The 18,619-nt window shown below is 42.6% G+C and overlaps 1 protein-coding gene across 1 annotated transcript in view; it reads left to right on the top strand.

The window, feature by feature from the left end:
* The window catches only part of snd1 (staphylococcal nuclease and tudor domain containing 1), a 178,471-nt gene that overhangs the window by 33,627 nt on the left and 126,225 nt on the right, over positions 1 to 18,619 (top strand). Inside the window, exons 12-15 of the mRNA XM_083906620.1 lie at positions 4,156 to 4,256; positions 6,277 to 6,387; positions 8,079 to 8,151; positions 11,626 to 11,767. Coding sequence (XP_083762746.1) covers positions 4,156 to 4,256; positions 6,277 to 6,387; positions 8,079 to 8,151; positions 11,626 to 11,767 — 427 coding nt within the window. The remainder of the gene's footprint in view (positions 1 to 4,155; positions 4,257 to 6,276; positions 6,388 to 8,078; positions 8,152 to 11,625; positions 11,768 to 18,619) is intronic.

Raw genomic sequence — 18,619 nt, 5'->3', positions numbered from 1 at the left:
ATTAAGCCACTTATCAGGGTTGAGCACATTCGGATAATCCTGCGTGCTCAAAGTGGCTCTTGTTATGCAGCTGCTTGTGTTGTACTGTTAGAACCAGAGTTCTTTTGGTGTGTGTGTGCATGTGCATGGCGGTATTTAAATGTGGTGTGAGTTTGTGAGACTTGAGGTGTGTGCATTCAAGCAGACACTGGAGAAAGTGTGTAGACCTAAGCATCACCAAGGACACTTGGATTCGGATCTAGAGGGAGGCTCCCTCTTCCTCCCTCCCGCTCTTCATCTCAACACTGCTGTCCCAGCATAAGTTTTCTTCCTTTCTAGCACAGCGCTCTTCAATAAATGATAGCCGGCTGCGATTACAGCCAGCTAAAACACAGCAACAACTTGAGCAACCCCCACAAATCACAAACCCCAAATTTGGCTTATATGATGATTAGCTAATCTCCACGGTGCAGTGCGAGACTGCTGCAACACCTGTGTTTCATTGATTATAGCCAATTTTTATAATTGCATCAGTCAATTATAACTTTAATAATTCAGACAAAAGCTACTTATTTATATACATTTACACAGTTTGTTCTCAAATTCTGCTGCCAAAACATAATTCTTTCATCCACAAAATTGATTACCGTTTTAATTCAAAATATCACAACTTGCTGATTTGGGAAGTGGACCGTCGGTGTTCAATTATTTCATTATGCAAATAACTTTAATATATTATCAGAGGCAGGAAAACACATCTGCATAATTCGTTGCAATTTGCTGCACTGATTTCGAAAGGATGGCATTGGCCATACAAAAACCCATTAGCATCTTCTCATTCACTTTGAATGTAACGCTGTTGCTGAACTGCAGTCGGTTTTCAGACAGTTTTGCTGCTGTCACACGAGCAGACATTGAAAAATGTTCAACTTTCCAAGTGTTGGCTCGAAGTTTGAGCCAATCGAATCACGGGTAACGTTCTACTCAAACTCTACAGAGCTCAAACTCGCTCGTTTTTTTGTCGGACAAAGTGCACTGTCATTTCAGCAACACGAGCAACTCATCCAACAGGAGTTGGACTTGACAGATGGTACATAAGAATCCAGTCCAAGAGTCCTTAATGGACTCCTGAATTAAAAAGTATTTGGTTAATAGCTGGATGGTGCAGTTGACATGTTGATGTCGGTATGAACACACCCTAAAACCTCCTACAAAGGATCAAAAATAAGCAGAATTTCTTACTCTGTTGTGTTGTTCTTGTCTGAAAAAAATCACTCATGCTGTGTCCATGCTGGGCTGTGATTAATGTTGGTCACAATACAGCATGGAAGCAGAAGTTGTTTTGCGAAAGCGTTTGCCAGTTAAGTGCACCGAAAATAAAATTAACTTTTAGCAGAGAGGGGGTTTGTCATGGTGTCTCTGTGCACATGCCCACGACTGTCAATAGATGCAATAATATATTTATATATTTTTTTTGTATTCCACTTGTCCTACTGTCCTTGTCCTTATCACTCCCCCACTTTCTAATCCATCCACTGCCTCTTCCCCCTCATCTCACTCTCCTCTGGGGGGTTCTTATAGATGGCTTTGCCTTATCAGGAGATCTGTTAGATGGCCCGTGGAGAATGGGCTTGGAACTCCTCTAATCTAACATTGCTTGGTCAAAGTTTATAATCTGTCATCACCCCCGCTTAATGGGGAACTACTGTTGGGTTCACAGCTCTATATTTTTGCTTATCCGTTTAAAACTTTTTTTTTTTCCTGTTTTTCCAATTTCGTTTAGTGCTCAAATCCTAACACGCGTTCCTGTTTTTTATCGCTTGGGTCGTCCTCCATCCATTACCTGTATTTGGCTATGCGCAGCCATTGAACATAAAAGCAACCAAGAAGAATGCAAACGGCTTTTTTCCTGATTCAGACGGCTTCACTTTTCAATAAAGCCGAAAGCCCTGTTTTTGTTTGTGCCACCTGAAAATGGTCTTTGAGGACCTTGGTGAGGAGTTATTATACTAATGCCCTTGTGATGACGAGGCTATTTTGATAATAAACGCTTGGATGAGTTTGCTCATGTATGTAGGGTGCAAATCGCCAAAACGGACGCCAAAATTCAAAATAACTGACTTCCTGTTGACTTGAGGCCATGGTTACGGTTGACTTTTTTGTTCGTCTTGGTCTCTTATGTCTTCCCACCAAGTTTTGGGAAGTTCGGTGAAACCAATGTTGCCTATGTTTTCACGTTAGGGGGCGCTATAGAGCCCTTGAGCAACGCGTAGGTTCGGGACCTATGCCAATATCGCATTTTCGCCCAACCTTTCAGGAGTTTTTATGCATGTTAACCCCCTCAAAATGACCAAAAAACCATGTATATATTAACAATCTGAAGGATAACAATAGGTAGTCCCTGTTATTCGTGGCTCGGGCCCTAATAAGTATTTGATTCAAGTCAAGTGGAAATATCGTCCCATCTAGTATGTGAAGATAAAATACAAATTGTTTTGTCTGTTTTTTCCCGGCAATACCAAACATCTACTTTACCGAACTAACTGAACAGAAACTCCGCTGTAATAACCTGCAGATAACTACCTCTGCTCACGTCGCCATGTTCTCACCCTGACCATCTAGTAATGACAGGTCGGTGTCATTTCACGTCCTGGACGGGCGTCCTTTTCGTGTCCCTGTAATAGACCTGTCTGTGTTTTGTCCACTTGACTTGTCTTTCTGCTGTGATGAAGAGAGACGGTCCACCCCCCCCCCACACACACACACACACACGCACACACTTTATTTTCTTTTTCCCCACCATCACCCTTGTCTGACACCGTTGACACAAACTGCTGATAGTGTTCACAGGTGTGAGTGCATGCCTGCTGTTAGCGCTGTCTCTCCGTCTCCCATAGGCTTCCCTCATTGTGTGCCCCTACACACACATACACACACAGACTTATCCCTAACCACACTTAAGCCCAATTTATACTCCTGCGTAAAGTGCTCTACATTGGTTACAGAGAGACCTCTACGTCCCCGGAGAGCCCGTCGGAGAGCCTCTAAACATGCCACCTCCGGACACGTCTCCTCAGTCTTTCACGTATCAAAAGTATCTGTGTTTCAACTTTATTCAGCAACAACAGTCTCTCTCGGACGCCATTGCTCCCTGTAGCCAGAAGCACACAACCTTGCGTAGCGACCCCTACTGATCGGGCGGGAAATTGCAGTGCGTAACCGGCACCATGACGGAGAACTATGAGGGCTTGAGGGGTCTCCGTAGTTACACAGTTGGATAACTCATTACACAGTTGTAGAAGTATAATGTGGCCTTTAGTCCTAAAACAGTTCCTCGGAAGACCAGATTTTGGTCTCCGTGAGGACTGCTGGTCCTCACAAAGCCAAAAAATACAAATTACACAGAACTAGGCTCTTTAACCTGTAGTGTTGGGCAGATTAATAATATCCTTGTCCACACACAGTAAAAATTATATAATTTAATGTGTCTATTGATCTCCTCCTGCAGCTTTTACATATGCAAACAATCGAAAAAAAATAATAAAGGCAGAGTGAGTTTGAGACGCAGAACGGTTTCTCACCATCTCTCAGCAGATCCTTAATTTATTCCCATTCAATGACGAGTCGCATACTCCACACGACAATCTGCCGTTTCAACAGACGCCCTTCGTCATTGTCTCTCTCTATCCATCTATCTCTCCCTCCCACTCTGTCTGTCTCTCTATGTCTCTGTCTTTGTCGTAAAGTGGTCAGTTATTTCATTAAATAACGATAAGCAAATGGAAGCAAGCGTCACATGTATTGCTTTCCTGCCCTGCGGCGCACACGCACAGGGCTGTCCGTCACCCGACTTCATCAACTACATATCTGTGATCGTCCCTCGTTGAGCATGATTTGTCGCTTATGTCACAAACGCAATGTTTTCTGTACCCGTTTCAAAGTAAAAACCCTCTTTTTTTTTTTATAGTACAAACGTTTGTACTTGATGTGATTCACACTCTGGAGGTGACCTTGAGAACTGGGGCAAACGCACACACACACACACGCCCGCACCATTTCACAGAAGACACACTCCCTGCACTAATTATCCCCACAAGTGCTGTTGCCTTCATTTCTCTCTCCGCCCTCTTGGCGTATACTTTTGTTGACCTCTTGTCTGCTCTTTTGCCGCTTCAGGTCAACGTGACGGTGGACTACATCAGAGCAGCTACCGGCCCAGGAGAAGGAACCCCCGCCTTCGCAGAACGCACCTGTGCTACAGTCACAATCGGTGGCATGTAAGTAACTAAAACCCTGATATTTTTTCCCTTCCTATTGTTGATACAATTCCCGTTTTAACACACGTCTCACGATAATTGAATGAATATGATTTATACATGCGTTTGTCGTACACCTGTACGACCACAAGCCTCCGTTTGAAGTAAGCAAGATGGATTATACCATATGCAATTTGCCGAACATAAGAGCCTTCACTAACCTATTTTGTTACAAAAGCTTTTTTCTTCAGTGAAACTTGAATATTTAAGTTGAAACGAGACAGTAGTCATTTGTGAATGCTTAGAAGTTGTAATCTCCTCATGAATCACAAAGTAACCTGAAATAGCTTCTTGTATTTTAATTTTCCCGGAGAAGGGTCGTCGGAGTGCCGAGCAATTATTATTCTATCTACAAACGCAGCTTTGAAACATTTGTTTCAATGTGTATTTTGCATAGATCTAAACATTAAGCTATTTAGGAGCTCAGTTGTACTCGGTGCAGGATAATGAGTCTTTAATGAAACCTGAAACTTCAGAGGGAGGTTTCTCACGTTCACACATAGAATCACGGCTCCCTGTTTGTTAGCAGACCGGCAGCAGTGTTGCGTCTCTTGCATCTTCAAGATTGACAATTTGGCCGGTGCCATGTTGTCTTTGCAACAGATAGTTCAGAGGTGTCCCATTATAATACCAAGAGTCAGGGTTCCTGTGCAGTGTGGAATTTAATTTGAGTAATTTCCAGGTCTGGATAAGTATGGAAAAAAGGAAGAGACTATTATCTCACTTTCTCAAATAAAATCTATTCATATATACAAATCAAAACAAGCCACTAATGCAACATAGCCTACTTGTAGATGATATGAAACTAATCAAGCCGACTTGTAGAATGGTGTCGGGTTACCATGGTTACTAAAAAGAAGAAAATGGCGTTCTCCAGGAACTAGTTAGTTGAGTGGTGGATTTATTTGACTGTGGTTCTCTGGCATTTACACACAATAAATCCAGGATGTACAGGCGAATGTAGAGAAAACAGGCAAGGAAAGTGGTGCGTTCAATAGCGTCAGAACGGCTATGGTGCATTCATGAGCGTCGAACATATGAAAAGTCACCAAAAAACACAATATAACTGAACAGTTACTGTTCGTGGAGTGACTGCGATTCTCATTAATTTATTTCCATATGTGTCATCGAGCCAGCCACCTATTGCATGACCATTTATTTACATAATAAGCTCTTACTTCCAGGTTGTCCTCAACAAGCAAATCGGAAGACTCTGTCCTCCTTTTTATTCTTGGTATATAATGTATACAGAGAGGTCAGCACCAGGTCACGTGACCAACCAATCTCGGCTAACTACACCACAGATAGCAGATTGCGTTGCCCTCTCCCCCTTGATTGCAGAGGACAGCGTGGTCAGTGGAGAGGATGTCTTTGACCCTCAATGACCTTGGCTTATGTCGCATTGTATTCGTCATTTTTCGTCCTTCTGGTCTGGGACTTGGTGCTTTATCCCACTTGTATGCATTTGAGGAAATGTGCTTTGCTTGAGACTTTGCATGCCTTTATTGAAGTTATACAACCATGCTACAGTAAAAAGGAGGGGAGGGGATGGGGGGGACAAGGTGAAGAGATTTCTTATTTAAAAATTGATGTCGAGACGGCTCAATAAAACATTTTATCGGTGTCACTGTGTCAGTTACTGTTGCATAGGGACAGATAAAATGCTTTTAGTGACACAAGCTTATTCCTGGAGAGTTTTTCCCCCGCTCTTCTACATGAACTTTAACATCCAAGCACTGGTGCTATATTAGGTACAATAATACACCAGTGTTTCTGCCCTCTATCCTGTCTTCTGTACCTCAGCGATGAAAAAGAGGTTAGTCGAGTGTGCAAAATCAACATTTATGTAACCTCTGTTCCTTAGCACTTCCACCTTTGGGATTTGTGTCGCCCTTTTTTGTTGGAATTCTCCTTGCAGGCTAAAGGGTTTTGTTTGTTTTTGTTATTATTATTCTTAAGGTAATTCTCTTTTTTGTTGCAGTAACATAGCAGAGGCTCTGATCAGCAAAGGCCTGGCAACAGTCATCAGGTACAGACAGGACGACGACCAGCGCTCCTCCCACTACGACGAGCTGCTTGCTGCAGAAGCTCGGTAAGAGAAATCTCACACGATCACACTTTGCAGCTCTCTTCTGCACAGCTACTACACACTTGATTTGGTAGTGGCGTTTTTATTTGCTTCAATTGGAACCAAATGCATAATTGAAAACTCCCTGGGTTAGGAGCGCTTCTTGGACTTGTAGTGGGTTTGTAAGAGCAAGCGCTGTTTGGATGTGAAACACGTAGAAAACAAGTCAAAGGAAAACTCAAAGGCGCACTCTCTCTTTGAAATACCCAGTGCTGCGGTCATGTTTAGCTGTTTAAAACGCATACATGTGCATGCTGTGAACTTCTCTAATCTCTCATTCACTGACATCCATAGGTTTTAGAGAAAATTTTCTTCTTAGAAGGGAATTAAATCTGACCTTGAGGTTTGTTTTCCATAGGGTTTTTACATTTGCTGTTGAATTCAACGCGACAAACGAAGCCTCTTTAGCCTTTTTAAGCTGTTGCAGCACATTTTCCATAGGAAATGTGTCCTTGCTGTCACATTCTCTAATTTATGCATTGGCATTTTTTAAAAAATTTTTATTTAACCATACATCCTTGGACTCAAACACACACACATGCATACATACTCACACACACAACTTCCCAGCTGACTCCGGATGCTAAATCAGAAGCTCTCTTTACACAGACCCTATGAATATAATTACATGGAGAAGCAGTGGAGAGATTTACTATGTGCTTTATTACTCTGCCATAGATTAAGATCTGCTGGCTATAGGTAGAGCAGATGCAGTCACTGCTTTAACTTTCCCTCTCCCCTCTCTTGCTCGTGCAGTGTCACTGCTTTTCTGTTCTCTCCCACCTCCCTGATTTCTTCCCTCCTTTGCACATTTTGTCCTTATTTCTCCACGACGGTCGTTTTAATTTTCGTCCTTCTTCGGCCTTGCTCTTCTCCCATCTCCCTTTCTCTCTCCATCTGTCCCTTGTGGGGTCTTATTAGAGTTGATGAGAGGTTTCTGTCTATAGCCATGGTTTTATTTTTAGTTCCCATTGCACAAGACCAATGGCCCGCAGCTTTCAAGGTACCTCCTCTCGACGATTTAATGCCCACACACACACACACACACACACACACACACACACACACACACACACACACACACACACACACACACACACACACACACACACACACATATATATAGACAGACATGCTTTCATAAATGTACATACTATCTTAGAAGCAATGGTGTGTGCTTCCAAGTGACCCCAGAGGTGGCTTGGTTCCAGTCAGCAGCTGCAGCTACTGTGGTCATTTTCATCTCATTTGGCCCTTGAGGCTTTTTACAGCGGTGATCACCAGCACTACTCATCATTGCTAAACCCCGAGCTGGCTTTAAAGAAGCAACACCCATGTCTTTATATGTCTCTGCATCCCTCGAACAATGCTTTGTCTCTCAATGTAATCTTTCCACCACAGTTTCCATTGTTCAAATCAGGCCTATAGATCATCTATGGCTTCCAGTTGAGCCATTATGGCAGAACCGGTGTAAATTTACATCGTCCTTTCCAAAGTTACAATCGCTTCCCCTTTATATCTGCAGTAGTTACTCAAAGAGCTCTTGTTTCTCTAGGTCCGTTAAGCCTCGAGCTGTGTGCCTTCTCAATTTATTATAATGGTGATTTGAGCCATGTTGGTGATGTGTGTTGTTTTTGGTTTTTATTCGACTGTAGAGCCATCAAAAACGGGAAAGGTCTGCACAGCAAAAAGGAGGTTCCCATCCACAGAGTGGCTGATATCTCTGGGGTATGTATCTTTTTTTGTATACACCGAATATGCTTTGTCTTTTCCATTACGTGTAATAACAGGGCAAACGTCTTTCATTATATGCACTGGTGTAATCGTGGACTCATTCACATGCACCCCCATGACTCTCGATGCGTCAGTCTCCCGATGCCCGAAAGCGGCTCACTTGTGCTATCACCCACAGTAAATCTCAAACGACCATCCATAATCCTCGAGTCCCTTTCCCCGTTCCCTGATCCTCACAGCCTGGTTTCCTCATCTTGGAGGAAACTAAGCGGCCTCTAAAAATAATCAGCACCATTAATAAAACCATCAGTGGCGCTTGGTCCTAGCTTGTTTACGTGTGCCCAGGGGCTTGATAGAGGCGTCATTCAGCTAATGAAGCCTGATTGGGAGAGCTCACTAAATGAACATTAGCGCAGGGAACCCATAAAAATCTACGAGTAACGAGTAATGAGAGACTGGTGCCCATTGTTTTTAACATGTTTTTGTCTGTGTGCGGTCGTAACAGGAATCTGGTACATTTGATTGACGCGCTAGTGTGGCCAGCACTAGTTTTGAATCTTGTTTTGCTGGCACAGAGACTGACATTTTATGTCGTGACCAACAGACTTAATTTATAACCACTTTTAATACAAAGTAATCTTAACTCAAAGTGCTCCACAGGATAAAACACACACACACACACAAACCAGGACATTGCACTAGTAAATAAAGATGCTTGCTGCAGGTTGGAACCGCTCACAAAAACTTTCACAAGTGGTTTGTTCCGTTAAAAAATGTAGATGTTCAGCACTGTGAAGGGATAAACTCTAATTGCAACTGGATAGTGGGTAGTGTGAGATTACCTCGGCGTATACCATGTAACTTTAACGATGTGAAAGCCTTTTTATTTTCAGCATTATTTCCCTTTACCACTTTTGTGGTAGTTTCCTCTGCGTAGCGCGATAAGTGCAGCCCTCCACTGTGTCGCAGTGTACTCCTACACCCAGGCGCTGTCTTTGACTGGTTGCGTCGATGCATTTTGTTCATCCACTCGAATGGCGTACTGCGAACGACTCAAAATTGAACTTCAGAAACATTTGGACCTCATTGTCTCTCTCACTTGAGCTCTCTTGTGGTACTCGTCTCCTCTGGAGAGACATTCGGTTAAATTAGCCAGCCTCTTTTTTTTTTTTTTTTAAAGCTCAGAGTGGTCCAGCACATTTTGGTTGTCGTGAACACGCTCTGCAAGTTGCCGTTTAAAGTGTCGCCAGCTTACGTTTTGAACAAAGTATGAAAGCTCTTAAACACCGAGAAGTATGTAGAGTCAGATGTTAGACTGCGTAACTCCTCTCCAAAGTCCCACATTGTCATCAACATAACCTCCCTGTGTGTTGTGTCAGCATGACGGATAAATTACTGAACCCTGGAAAGATAATTATGGCAGGGAATTGTTGTGCTGACTGTGTAACTCCCATGACTCTCGGGGAGTTTTAGTGCATCTCATACTTATAAACCCCTGCCCCTTAACTAGCTAAATTGACCACATCCTATGTGTAGCAATGACTTGGGAGTAGTTGCGCGAGGAAGTGCTAAATAATTAATTTACTTTAATAACAAAGAGGGGAAGAAAAAAAAGCAATATACGCCACACCCTGTTTCCAGCTGGAGGTTTCACACGTCTTACTCATTAAACTGTCCCAGTGACCCAGTCGGGGTTTGGGCATTATAACATGATTGTGCTGTGGCATGTGTTTTACGTGCGTCGTGCACATCAGCACTGTGTAGCCCCCGCTCTTTAATCTCCCCTCTTATTAGCGCCACCCACTGTCTGTGATTTATGCCAGTGCAGCTGTAGCCCCTGCCCCCCTCCCCCTCCTCCAGCTCTTAATGTTTCCGTCAGTTTTCAAAAAGGACACTGAGGATTTGCAGCACAGTCAAGGATTGCTGCCAGTCAATGCCATTAGGCGTGTATGTGCAGACACCCGCATGCACCAGTTGTTTGGCTAGGCTAATGTAATGAGCGTTGTTATAAAAGGACCAGAATAGCATCACTGCCTGACTCCCACCCCCCCCTTCCAACAGCCTCTCTCCCCCTTTTGTGTCATCTTTGCTTTTTCTTTGCTCCTCTGTGTTAGTCACCCACACAGAACTTTTACACGTGCAATGGCGCATTCCCACGCACTCGGAAATACACACGGCTACATGTCAGCTATCCTTTAGCTCAGTGGTGAAGGTTCACAGAAAGGGATTATGTACATTGAGTGGGATGCAGACCCAAATAGAGCAGAGATGTGTTCATAAATGTATGGTGTAGGAGACGAGCAGAGTGGATGAAGCACTCGACTCACCTCGTACCTTTAAAGGTTGCGTAATGAGGCCCTCTCCTCTCTCGCATGTCTCTTTCTCTTATTTTTCTGAACCAACTTAGACTGCACAGCCCACACACTGCAGGTGCGCTGAATGTGTTGTGTTGTGTGTACGAGAAAGTGTTTTGTGTCTCCCACTCAAGGGACTATTTTGGACTGAAGTGGGCTGAGTTCAGGTGGTGCATCGAAAGCACATACTCTGCACTCAGTGTCATGAGTTTCAACGGTGATGTGTGTGTGTTATTGACATCCTCTCTCATTTTGCCTGATGTGTTTTGTTTTGGAAAAATAATCTAATCTGAAATGTTTCCAATCAGTGTTAAGCAAGTTTTGGTTTTGTTCCAATCTGAACTCTTCGATTTTGAACAATGATGGTTCTTGAACCAGATTTTAAAGGTCAGGACTAATTGTGAAATAATAATTAGCTAGACAAAGCTGTTTTCAGATCTTGCGTCACTTCTGTTTACGAACACCAAACAGAGGCAGAATAATAACAACAACACATTTCTGACTCAACTCTGTCTTTCGCTTTTAGCCTTTGTTTCTCATCCCATGTCCACACTGCCAAACACACGGAGTACACTACTCTGTGACTCACTGGTCTATTCGGCCTCCATACAAATGCCTGGAGTAGGTACATACTAAATTTTGTAAAAAAAAACACAAACAAACGTTTTATCGTTTGAGTCTTCCCTAGCAGCGATACTTGAAAACACATGTTTTAGCTTTGCCGGGCGCACCAATATGCTCGTGACTCATACCCGCCGCGAGAGACGGACACGGGAAGAGAGGAATGAGAGCGAATTATTTTCGACTGCACGAGGTTACAGACTTGACACTGAGAAGTGGCTCAGACTTCATTAGGCCAGACCAAGATTTAAAGATGTCTGGGATAAAGCCCACAGATCCTGCCGTGAATAGAAATGCTTCATCTATCTTGTTTATTTTGGTAACTTTTCATTTGGCTGAATTAATGTGTATACTAATTTCCAGCTTTATTTTTGTGATATTTTTGACCAATGGCAAATCACCAAACCCTGCCTTTGAATAAATGTGTCTGCTAAAAAAAACTCCCCACCAACCTATATTTACCCATTAAATGTCTTCTTTCTTTGTTCATTAGGAGACACAGAAAGCCAAGCAGTTCCTGCCCTTCCTACAGAGGGCTGGTCGGTCAGAAGCGGTGGTAGAATACGTCTTCAGTGGCTCCCGCCTCAAGCTGTACATGCCCAAAGAAACCTGCCTCATCACATTCCTCCTTGCCGGTGGGTAACTCTCTCTCTCGCTTACCTTCCAGATGTGGAGGTCACTTCATTCAGAGTTCTCTGACGGACTTCCCTTTGGGTCCGTTTTTAGGTCAGTTGCCTGGAATAGTCATTGAAAAAAAAAGATCCTTTGACATCAATTTCAGCAATGGACAAAGTAGAAGTTGACTGATTAATAATTTTAGCTGATTATTAGGACATTCGGCATAAATAGTGGCTGATTAAGAACTAAAAACTAAACATTGCAGACCGCTGCAGTTTCCATGAAAGACCCAGCACATGGGAGCTAGTGTGAGTGATGCAGAGTCCACAGTGTGTTGAGCTTAGAAGTTCATTCAATAAACCTCTAATACATCTTTTTAATATTATAAAGGGTGTTTACATTTCTAATGTTTATCTTCCCTTGGGGGTGAGAAATTAGCTTCTTCGTGTGTCTAGCTAATACCATTCTATCTGCGTTTTTTAAAAAATCCACTATTAGCCGACTTCTGTGCCAACGTGTGTGAAATGTGTTGCTGCTCGTAGAGAGCAACCATAATGATGCACTGTGCGACACCTGCCAGTTCAGAGGTTAGAGCTTCAGACCCTTTACCACACCTCTCAGCATTCAACCCCCGACAGGGCCAGAAAGTAGCTGTGTCTCTGGACCACACCGCATCCCCAATGCTCCTCTTTAAACACCAGGGTTGACGTGAAGCATGTTTCCACTTTGACCTCGCCTCCACTCGCCTGGCTCTCTGCCAACAAACACAAACTAGCCACTGCACCAAGGTGCTGGGAGGCTCCGATTTATGTTTCAGCAGGTTTTTCCACAGTGTATATACTTTTAAATTGTAAAAAAACCAACAACACACATTACTTGTTCCAAGCTCTTTCTTTCGTAAAGTATCGGAGAAGGTCATGTAGTGAAAACTTGATACCTTCTCAGAATGTAAAGCGGTTTCATTTAGCATTCAGTAGGAGTAGGAGTTCCTGCCTGATCCGACCAAAGGATGTTGTTGTTTGTGTTCTGCTGGATATGAAGTACAGGGGCATTGAGGACAGATACTTGACTGAATTGATAACAAATAGAGCCGCAGTAGCTCGTCAGTTAGCCACTTGAGTGATATAATTTCCCGACAAATTGTTGATAAAACGCAACTAATTAAATCCAAATCATGTGCTATTATAACAGACATCAAAGCAATTGTTTGGGGCTTTTGAGTCTTTTATTTTTAAGTATGAGAAAACAACTCTGTGTTTAGTCTGGGGCAAGATGCAGATGGGATGAATTGCACAGTATTTGATAGCGGGTCCAGTCATTTATTTCCACTCCGCGGCTGTGTTGACAGTTTGCGCTAGTAATAAAAACACTGAGACTGTATCTTGGCAGCCAACAATGATTTGCACATCGCCTTGGATCATGGGAGAATGGCGAGAGTGTGCATGCCGTCCACAACAGACGATCCTCTTTTGTTTCTGTTGAAATGGAAAATGTTTCAAATCCATTTCTGCCCGCCATACACTTCCTTTCATTTCCAGCTGAATGAGCGTCGTATACTTCTGACAAACACTCGTATTCGGTGTAATTATGCGCGGCAGAATTGTTGAGGCATTCAATAATTTCATAATTCACTTCTGATTGTCTTTGCTTTTCACGGATGGTTCTTGTAATTAACATTTTTGTTCTGCCTGCTGCCTGCAACCCAAGCTGTTGACATGACCCCTTGCTAATAAGAACACAGCATATAGAACCATATGGGTTTTTATAGCACTGATTTACATTTGACAATTCCCTCTTAATGAGATTGCTCAGCACAGACACTTATGTTCAGGATGTAAGTTATATGTGAGATGGTGTTGACATATTATTCTCTCTTCCAACGGATTTTTATTCAATCAGAGGATATTAGCAAATCGTAAGAAGCACATTAGAGCTGATAGCCCTCGTGCACATTTGATTATCGGTTGTCCCCGGAAGGAAAAATTAATCTGCAGGAAATTGGATGACACGTATTGTCTACAATACAAACATTAGGCTGCATTAGCGTGATTGATACAAAGAATCCTGTTCCCTATTTTCTCTAATTTTAACTTCCATTCCAATTATGCTGCTCTGTAATATATGAAGAGCTCAGATATGTATGCGTGCGTTTACTATATTGTCCCTTTTTCCTCGACACTGAACGTTCATGAGATAAGAGGACATGTCTGGTGGGCCCCTGACCTCAGTGTTTCTCTGCCTCTATGTCGCCGTATGTTCAGCTTCCTGTATCTGATAACTTGATGTTAAAGCCTTATCCATACATGAAATGAAGTCTACAGGCCCTTTTTTATCCGTCTACCTGTAATCTTCCTATCTCCTTCCTCTTCCTTTCCCCGAACCTGACAAAGTTATCTTCCCATGTTTTATTTGGCCATCTGCACCACAGGGGCTGTTTATTATGACACACGTGTGATAAATTGGCCGTTGCGTACAAAAAATATATATTTTTTTTTAAATGATACTGCCTGCGTTGCACTTTAAAATTAGACTTGTTTCATAGACGGCTCTGTGTTGTGTCCTGTACAGTTGAATAATTGTGAAGCTTTTCTGTTAAAATAGGTTTTAACAAAAGGTATTATATTGACTCGAAACGCCTACATAATGAATTATGCCACATAACCACACTAATGGTTATAGAGAAGTAAGCTCCCATTTGTATACGACGTGAAGTCCCATCATTACTTATAATCACCTCATTAATTCATGTTAAAGGATGTTTTCTTAAGATGAACTCTCTTGTTTAGTGAGTAAATATTGACGACACGCAGTCAAATGGAAAATGTATTAAAATGACACTGCCGTTAAAGCAGGTCTTGCATTAATCGTGTTAATATTTAGCCACGGTTTCTTTATACTGTATTCAACGTGGCGTTTTGTTTGCCGTAGCACTGCTAATGCAATGATCTCAAGGCGTTAAGTGATTTTATGCACAGAATGAAAAATGGTAGGAACACGGCTCAGGTTGCACATTTAATGCATAAAGACTTGTCAGCTAACTGTTAAAATAAATAAATATAAGTAAAACAATATAAACACATCAGTTTATACTACATTAGCATGACATTAGTTAGGTGGCGTTCATGTCGGAAATACAAAGAGTAATAGTGGCCTAATTACGCAGTGTGGCTGTTGCTTGAAAACCTCATCTGTCAGTCATAGACCTCAAAGCTTCTGTACCTTTTTAGCTTTCCTTCCTTTTCTTGAATTTTCCTCGATGGATAAAGACAGAGCTTCAAGATAAATGGAGGTGAGGAAACAAAAGAGTTCTGCTTCAAAGAGGGCCGGAAATGTGCTTCAGGAGTTAAAAGGTAGCTACGTTTCCTCTCCTCCCACATCACCTTTTGCTTTCCTCTCCTTCCTCTGTAGACGTTTGATAAAGGGTAAATGAGTCGTCCTGCACCTGGAAGGAAAAAGGAGGGGGTTTAGCATGAGAAAGGGATTGTATGTACTGTATAGATGGATTATTAAAGGAGTGGTAGGTGAAGTAAAGGATAGATGAGGAATAAAGACGAGGATACTCTATCGAAGAAAAGCAAAAAGTACAATTGATGCAAAGTACTTTGGTATCAAGGCCCGTTGAGGCTTACGAGGGCTGTAAATGTTTACAGGCTCCAGAGTTTCTGACGGAGGCGTCAGCAGATGAAGTGTACTTAAAAAAAGTAACTCAGCAAAGGTATGTTGAGTAGCAGTTTGTCAAAAAAGATTTAGTGTCGGTAAGAGGCACAGGCCGTTTTACTGCGAGTGGCTTTGTCATTTATCTAACTTTTTATGTCTGAAGTGCGACTGTGTGTGTGGTTGTATATCTACCCGTGTCCTGGTAAACTTCTGGCTGCACAGAAGATGGAAAGACAGTGGAGAAGTGGAGCAGAAATGTTTTCCCATAAAAATACATCTGTGCCAAAAAAAAAGCATAGTAGTTTGTACGGAAGAGGATTTGGGCAACACAGGAAAAAAATATTCAACGTCGGACTTGAAACTCATAATTATGACATTATTCTCAGAAATCTGACTTTAAACTCGCGATGTTTACACCTCCCGACCGTGACGACAGTGCGGACATTTCACCGTGATTGTTGGCACCCCGCCAGGCAGAGTACTACGTAGCTCCCCCTTGTCCCTGTGAAATACGAGAGTGCAGTCGAGGGAGGAAGAGTGGCTGCACAGCGGAGCACAGTGTTTTACACAAACTTCTAGCCTCAGAGGACTTGTGTGTCCAGTGGCTATATTTTATTTATGAAAAAAATGTTCACAAGCTTCACAAGCCCTTTGTTGTTGATCGTGTGCGTAAATTCCTATGCTGGAGGGACACCTTGAACGCACCAGTTACGTGCCTGCGGTTAGCGAGTGGCGTGTGGATCGGTGATATGTTTTGGCAGTGTTATTGAACTGCTATTATGCTTCATCCTTATGATATTTTGACTAAAGCATGACACAGACATGTTCATTAGGGCACCAGGACCTAGTTTAACTTGGGTTAATAGGGTATAATATGGGACCTTTAAACTAAGAATTTCTGACTTTATTCATAGAATTCTGAGTTTAAAGTCCAAATTCTGAGAAGCGTTTTCCTGTGACCCCAATTCTCCTCCGTGTTTGTGAGTTGGTGAGAAAGTTTCCAAATAAAATGTTATTGTCCTCCGTTGTGAGCGCACCATATTGGACGGCAGAATTGCGTCTCGCCGAGATTCACACATTTATTAGAAAGTGAGGAAGGGGCACGTTGGCAGAATGTTTGCAGGCCTTGAGACACATTTTAAGGTCTGCCACATCATAAAGTTGCTGGTGAGGAAGGAATAATAACTTTGGATAATAAGACTTTATTGGTTTTAAATTTACTGCATTCAGAGTTGTAATCTTGAACCTAAACATAGGCTTATGGGCTGCATCAGCCTACATACGAATCAGTCACCCGCCATAAACCCCGCTGTGCTACTTCATGAGGAGGACGCACTCTAGCTCGGGAAAGATGCTCGTCTCTGAGCTTGGGCTATATTTCACTTTAATAAATTACAGACCAGGAGTTTCTGTGCATGAGTGCCTGTCTGTCTGTGAAGGTGGGTCACAAATGTGTGATTCAGTGAATTGGGGTCACAAGGAAACTGCAGCTTTACCAAACACTTGTCACAAGATGTTTTTATTAAATGTAGGGTCTGTAATTTGTTTTGGAAACGCTTTATCTTGTTGAAAACCCTCTTCACATCCTAAGAGCCATCTATAACGGCAGTGGCTGTAGTGATAAGTGTTTTTTTTGGAACCACGTGGAACAATAGGCAGGAGTGCCTGTTCCTGACCACCTGTGCAATTTTCGCTACGAGTCAGGGAAGCATACAATTCTCAGGCAGGTCATGGATTGGACTTCCAACGTTTTGGGGGCAGAGCTTCGAGGAGAAGGCCACTTGTTACCTTGCAGTTCCTAGTTTCAAATCACCGGATCGTACTCTGCAGAGGTCGGCAAGAGTCTGATGTGATGCAGCTTCTGTCGTCTGCCCATGTCACTCACGGGGTCAAAACGCCTCTGCCCAGTAGACCCCAGTGAATATGCTAATTTAGTCTTTTTCGACTCTATTCTTTACCACAGATGCACCATTTGTGCCACAACACCACAGCTTGCATTCATCTTCTGGTCTTTAGAGTATGGTTTGAAGCAATCCTTACATTTTTGATAGTTTAGACCGTGTTCAGTATTATTTATTTTCTAAATGGAAGTAGAAGTTGACTTTTGCACAGTAAAATATTAAACGCCACCGTCGCCATCAGCACTGAGGCCGATGGTGGTGATTGTTTTCTCTGGCACGTCCATGATGGTGACAATTCATGCATTATTTATTTAATTATTCGTTTGGTCCATAAAATGCCTGAAAATGTTAAAAAACGTTGATCTGTGTATGTCAAACCTGGAAATGACGACGTTCTCGAATGTCTCGTTTTATCCACAAACCAAAATGTTTGCGTTTTAATGATTTCTCTTACCTGTCCGAAAGTCATAATTTCATTATTTATGTTTCATGGACGGGATCATTTAAGACGTGGACGAAATCCCAATCTGTTTAAATGTCTTTTAAGTCCCTCGAAAAGCACGTTTTTAGAAATCCCCTTACACTCCAGTTCCGCGGAGACGTGGATGCAGCGCTTCCCCCCCCCCCCAACTCCTGTCTGAGGTAATGAGGCCGAACATTTGAGAGCTGAAGTGAGATGATGGCGAGGCAGAGGGATGGATTGAGAGGATAAAAGCGAGGGGTGTTTGTACAATCCTCGGATTTCTTCCTTACAGCACAGCTCACTGCCTCTCTGCCTACAATTTGCTCCTCTACCTCCGTCAGCCCTCCTCTCTCACCTTTTTTTGATGCCTACCTGCGTCTTTTCACCCATCGGTGAATTTCCCTATGTGAGGGAAAAACTATTACGCTTGTACTGACACAAAACAAGTTTTTTCTTTCCTGCCAACAGCACTTCACCGAGTCTCACTATTTAAGACATAATGTGAATTTTTTTTTGCCTAAATTGCAGCAATGACACTAATTCACAGAAGCGACACATTAGTTTTTTTTTCTCCTCCAGACTCATTCGTACTACAAGATGTAGCTCATTTTCTCTGCTCGCTTTAGCAGACGAGGGAGAGGTCGAGTCAATTCTGTTCCCCGCTGTTGGGTCAACCGAAAACACATTCACTTACGAAATTTAAAAAATATATTAGAAAACCCGCTCGGGAGATGGAATATATGCTTATGAATGCGTCTGTGAGTAGAATTAGAAGTAGCACCTAGTGTTTCTTAGATACTTGCATGGACTGAAAGAGTAGCTTCACTTACGCTAACAGTGCGGCACAT

This window comes from Microchirus variegatus (assembly GCF_963457635.1).
Source record: "Microchirus variegatus genome assembly, chromosome: 20".
Taxonomy (NCBI): Eukaryota; Metazoa; Chordata; class Actinopteri; order Pleuronectiformes; family Soleidae; genus Microchirus; species Microchirus variegatus.
The sequence above is the reverse complement of the archived record's forward strand: the minus strand, read 5'-3'. Positions and strand labels throughout refer to the sequence as shown.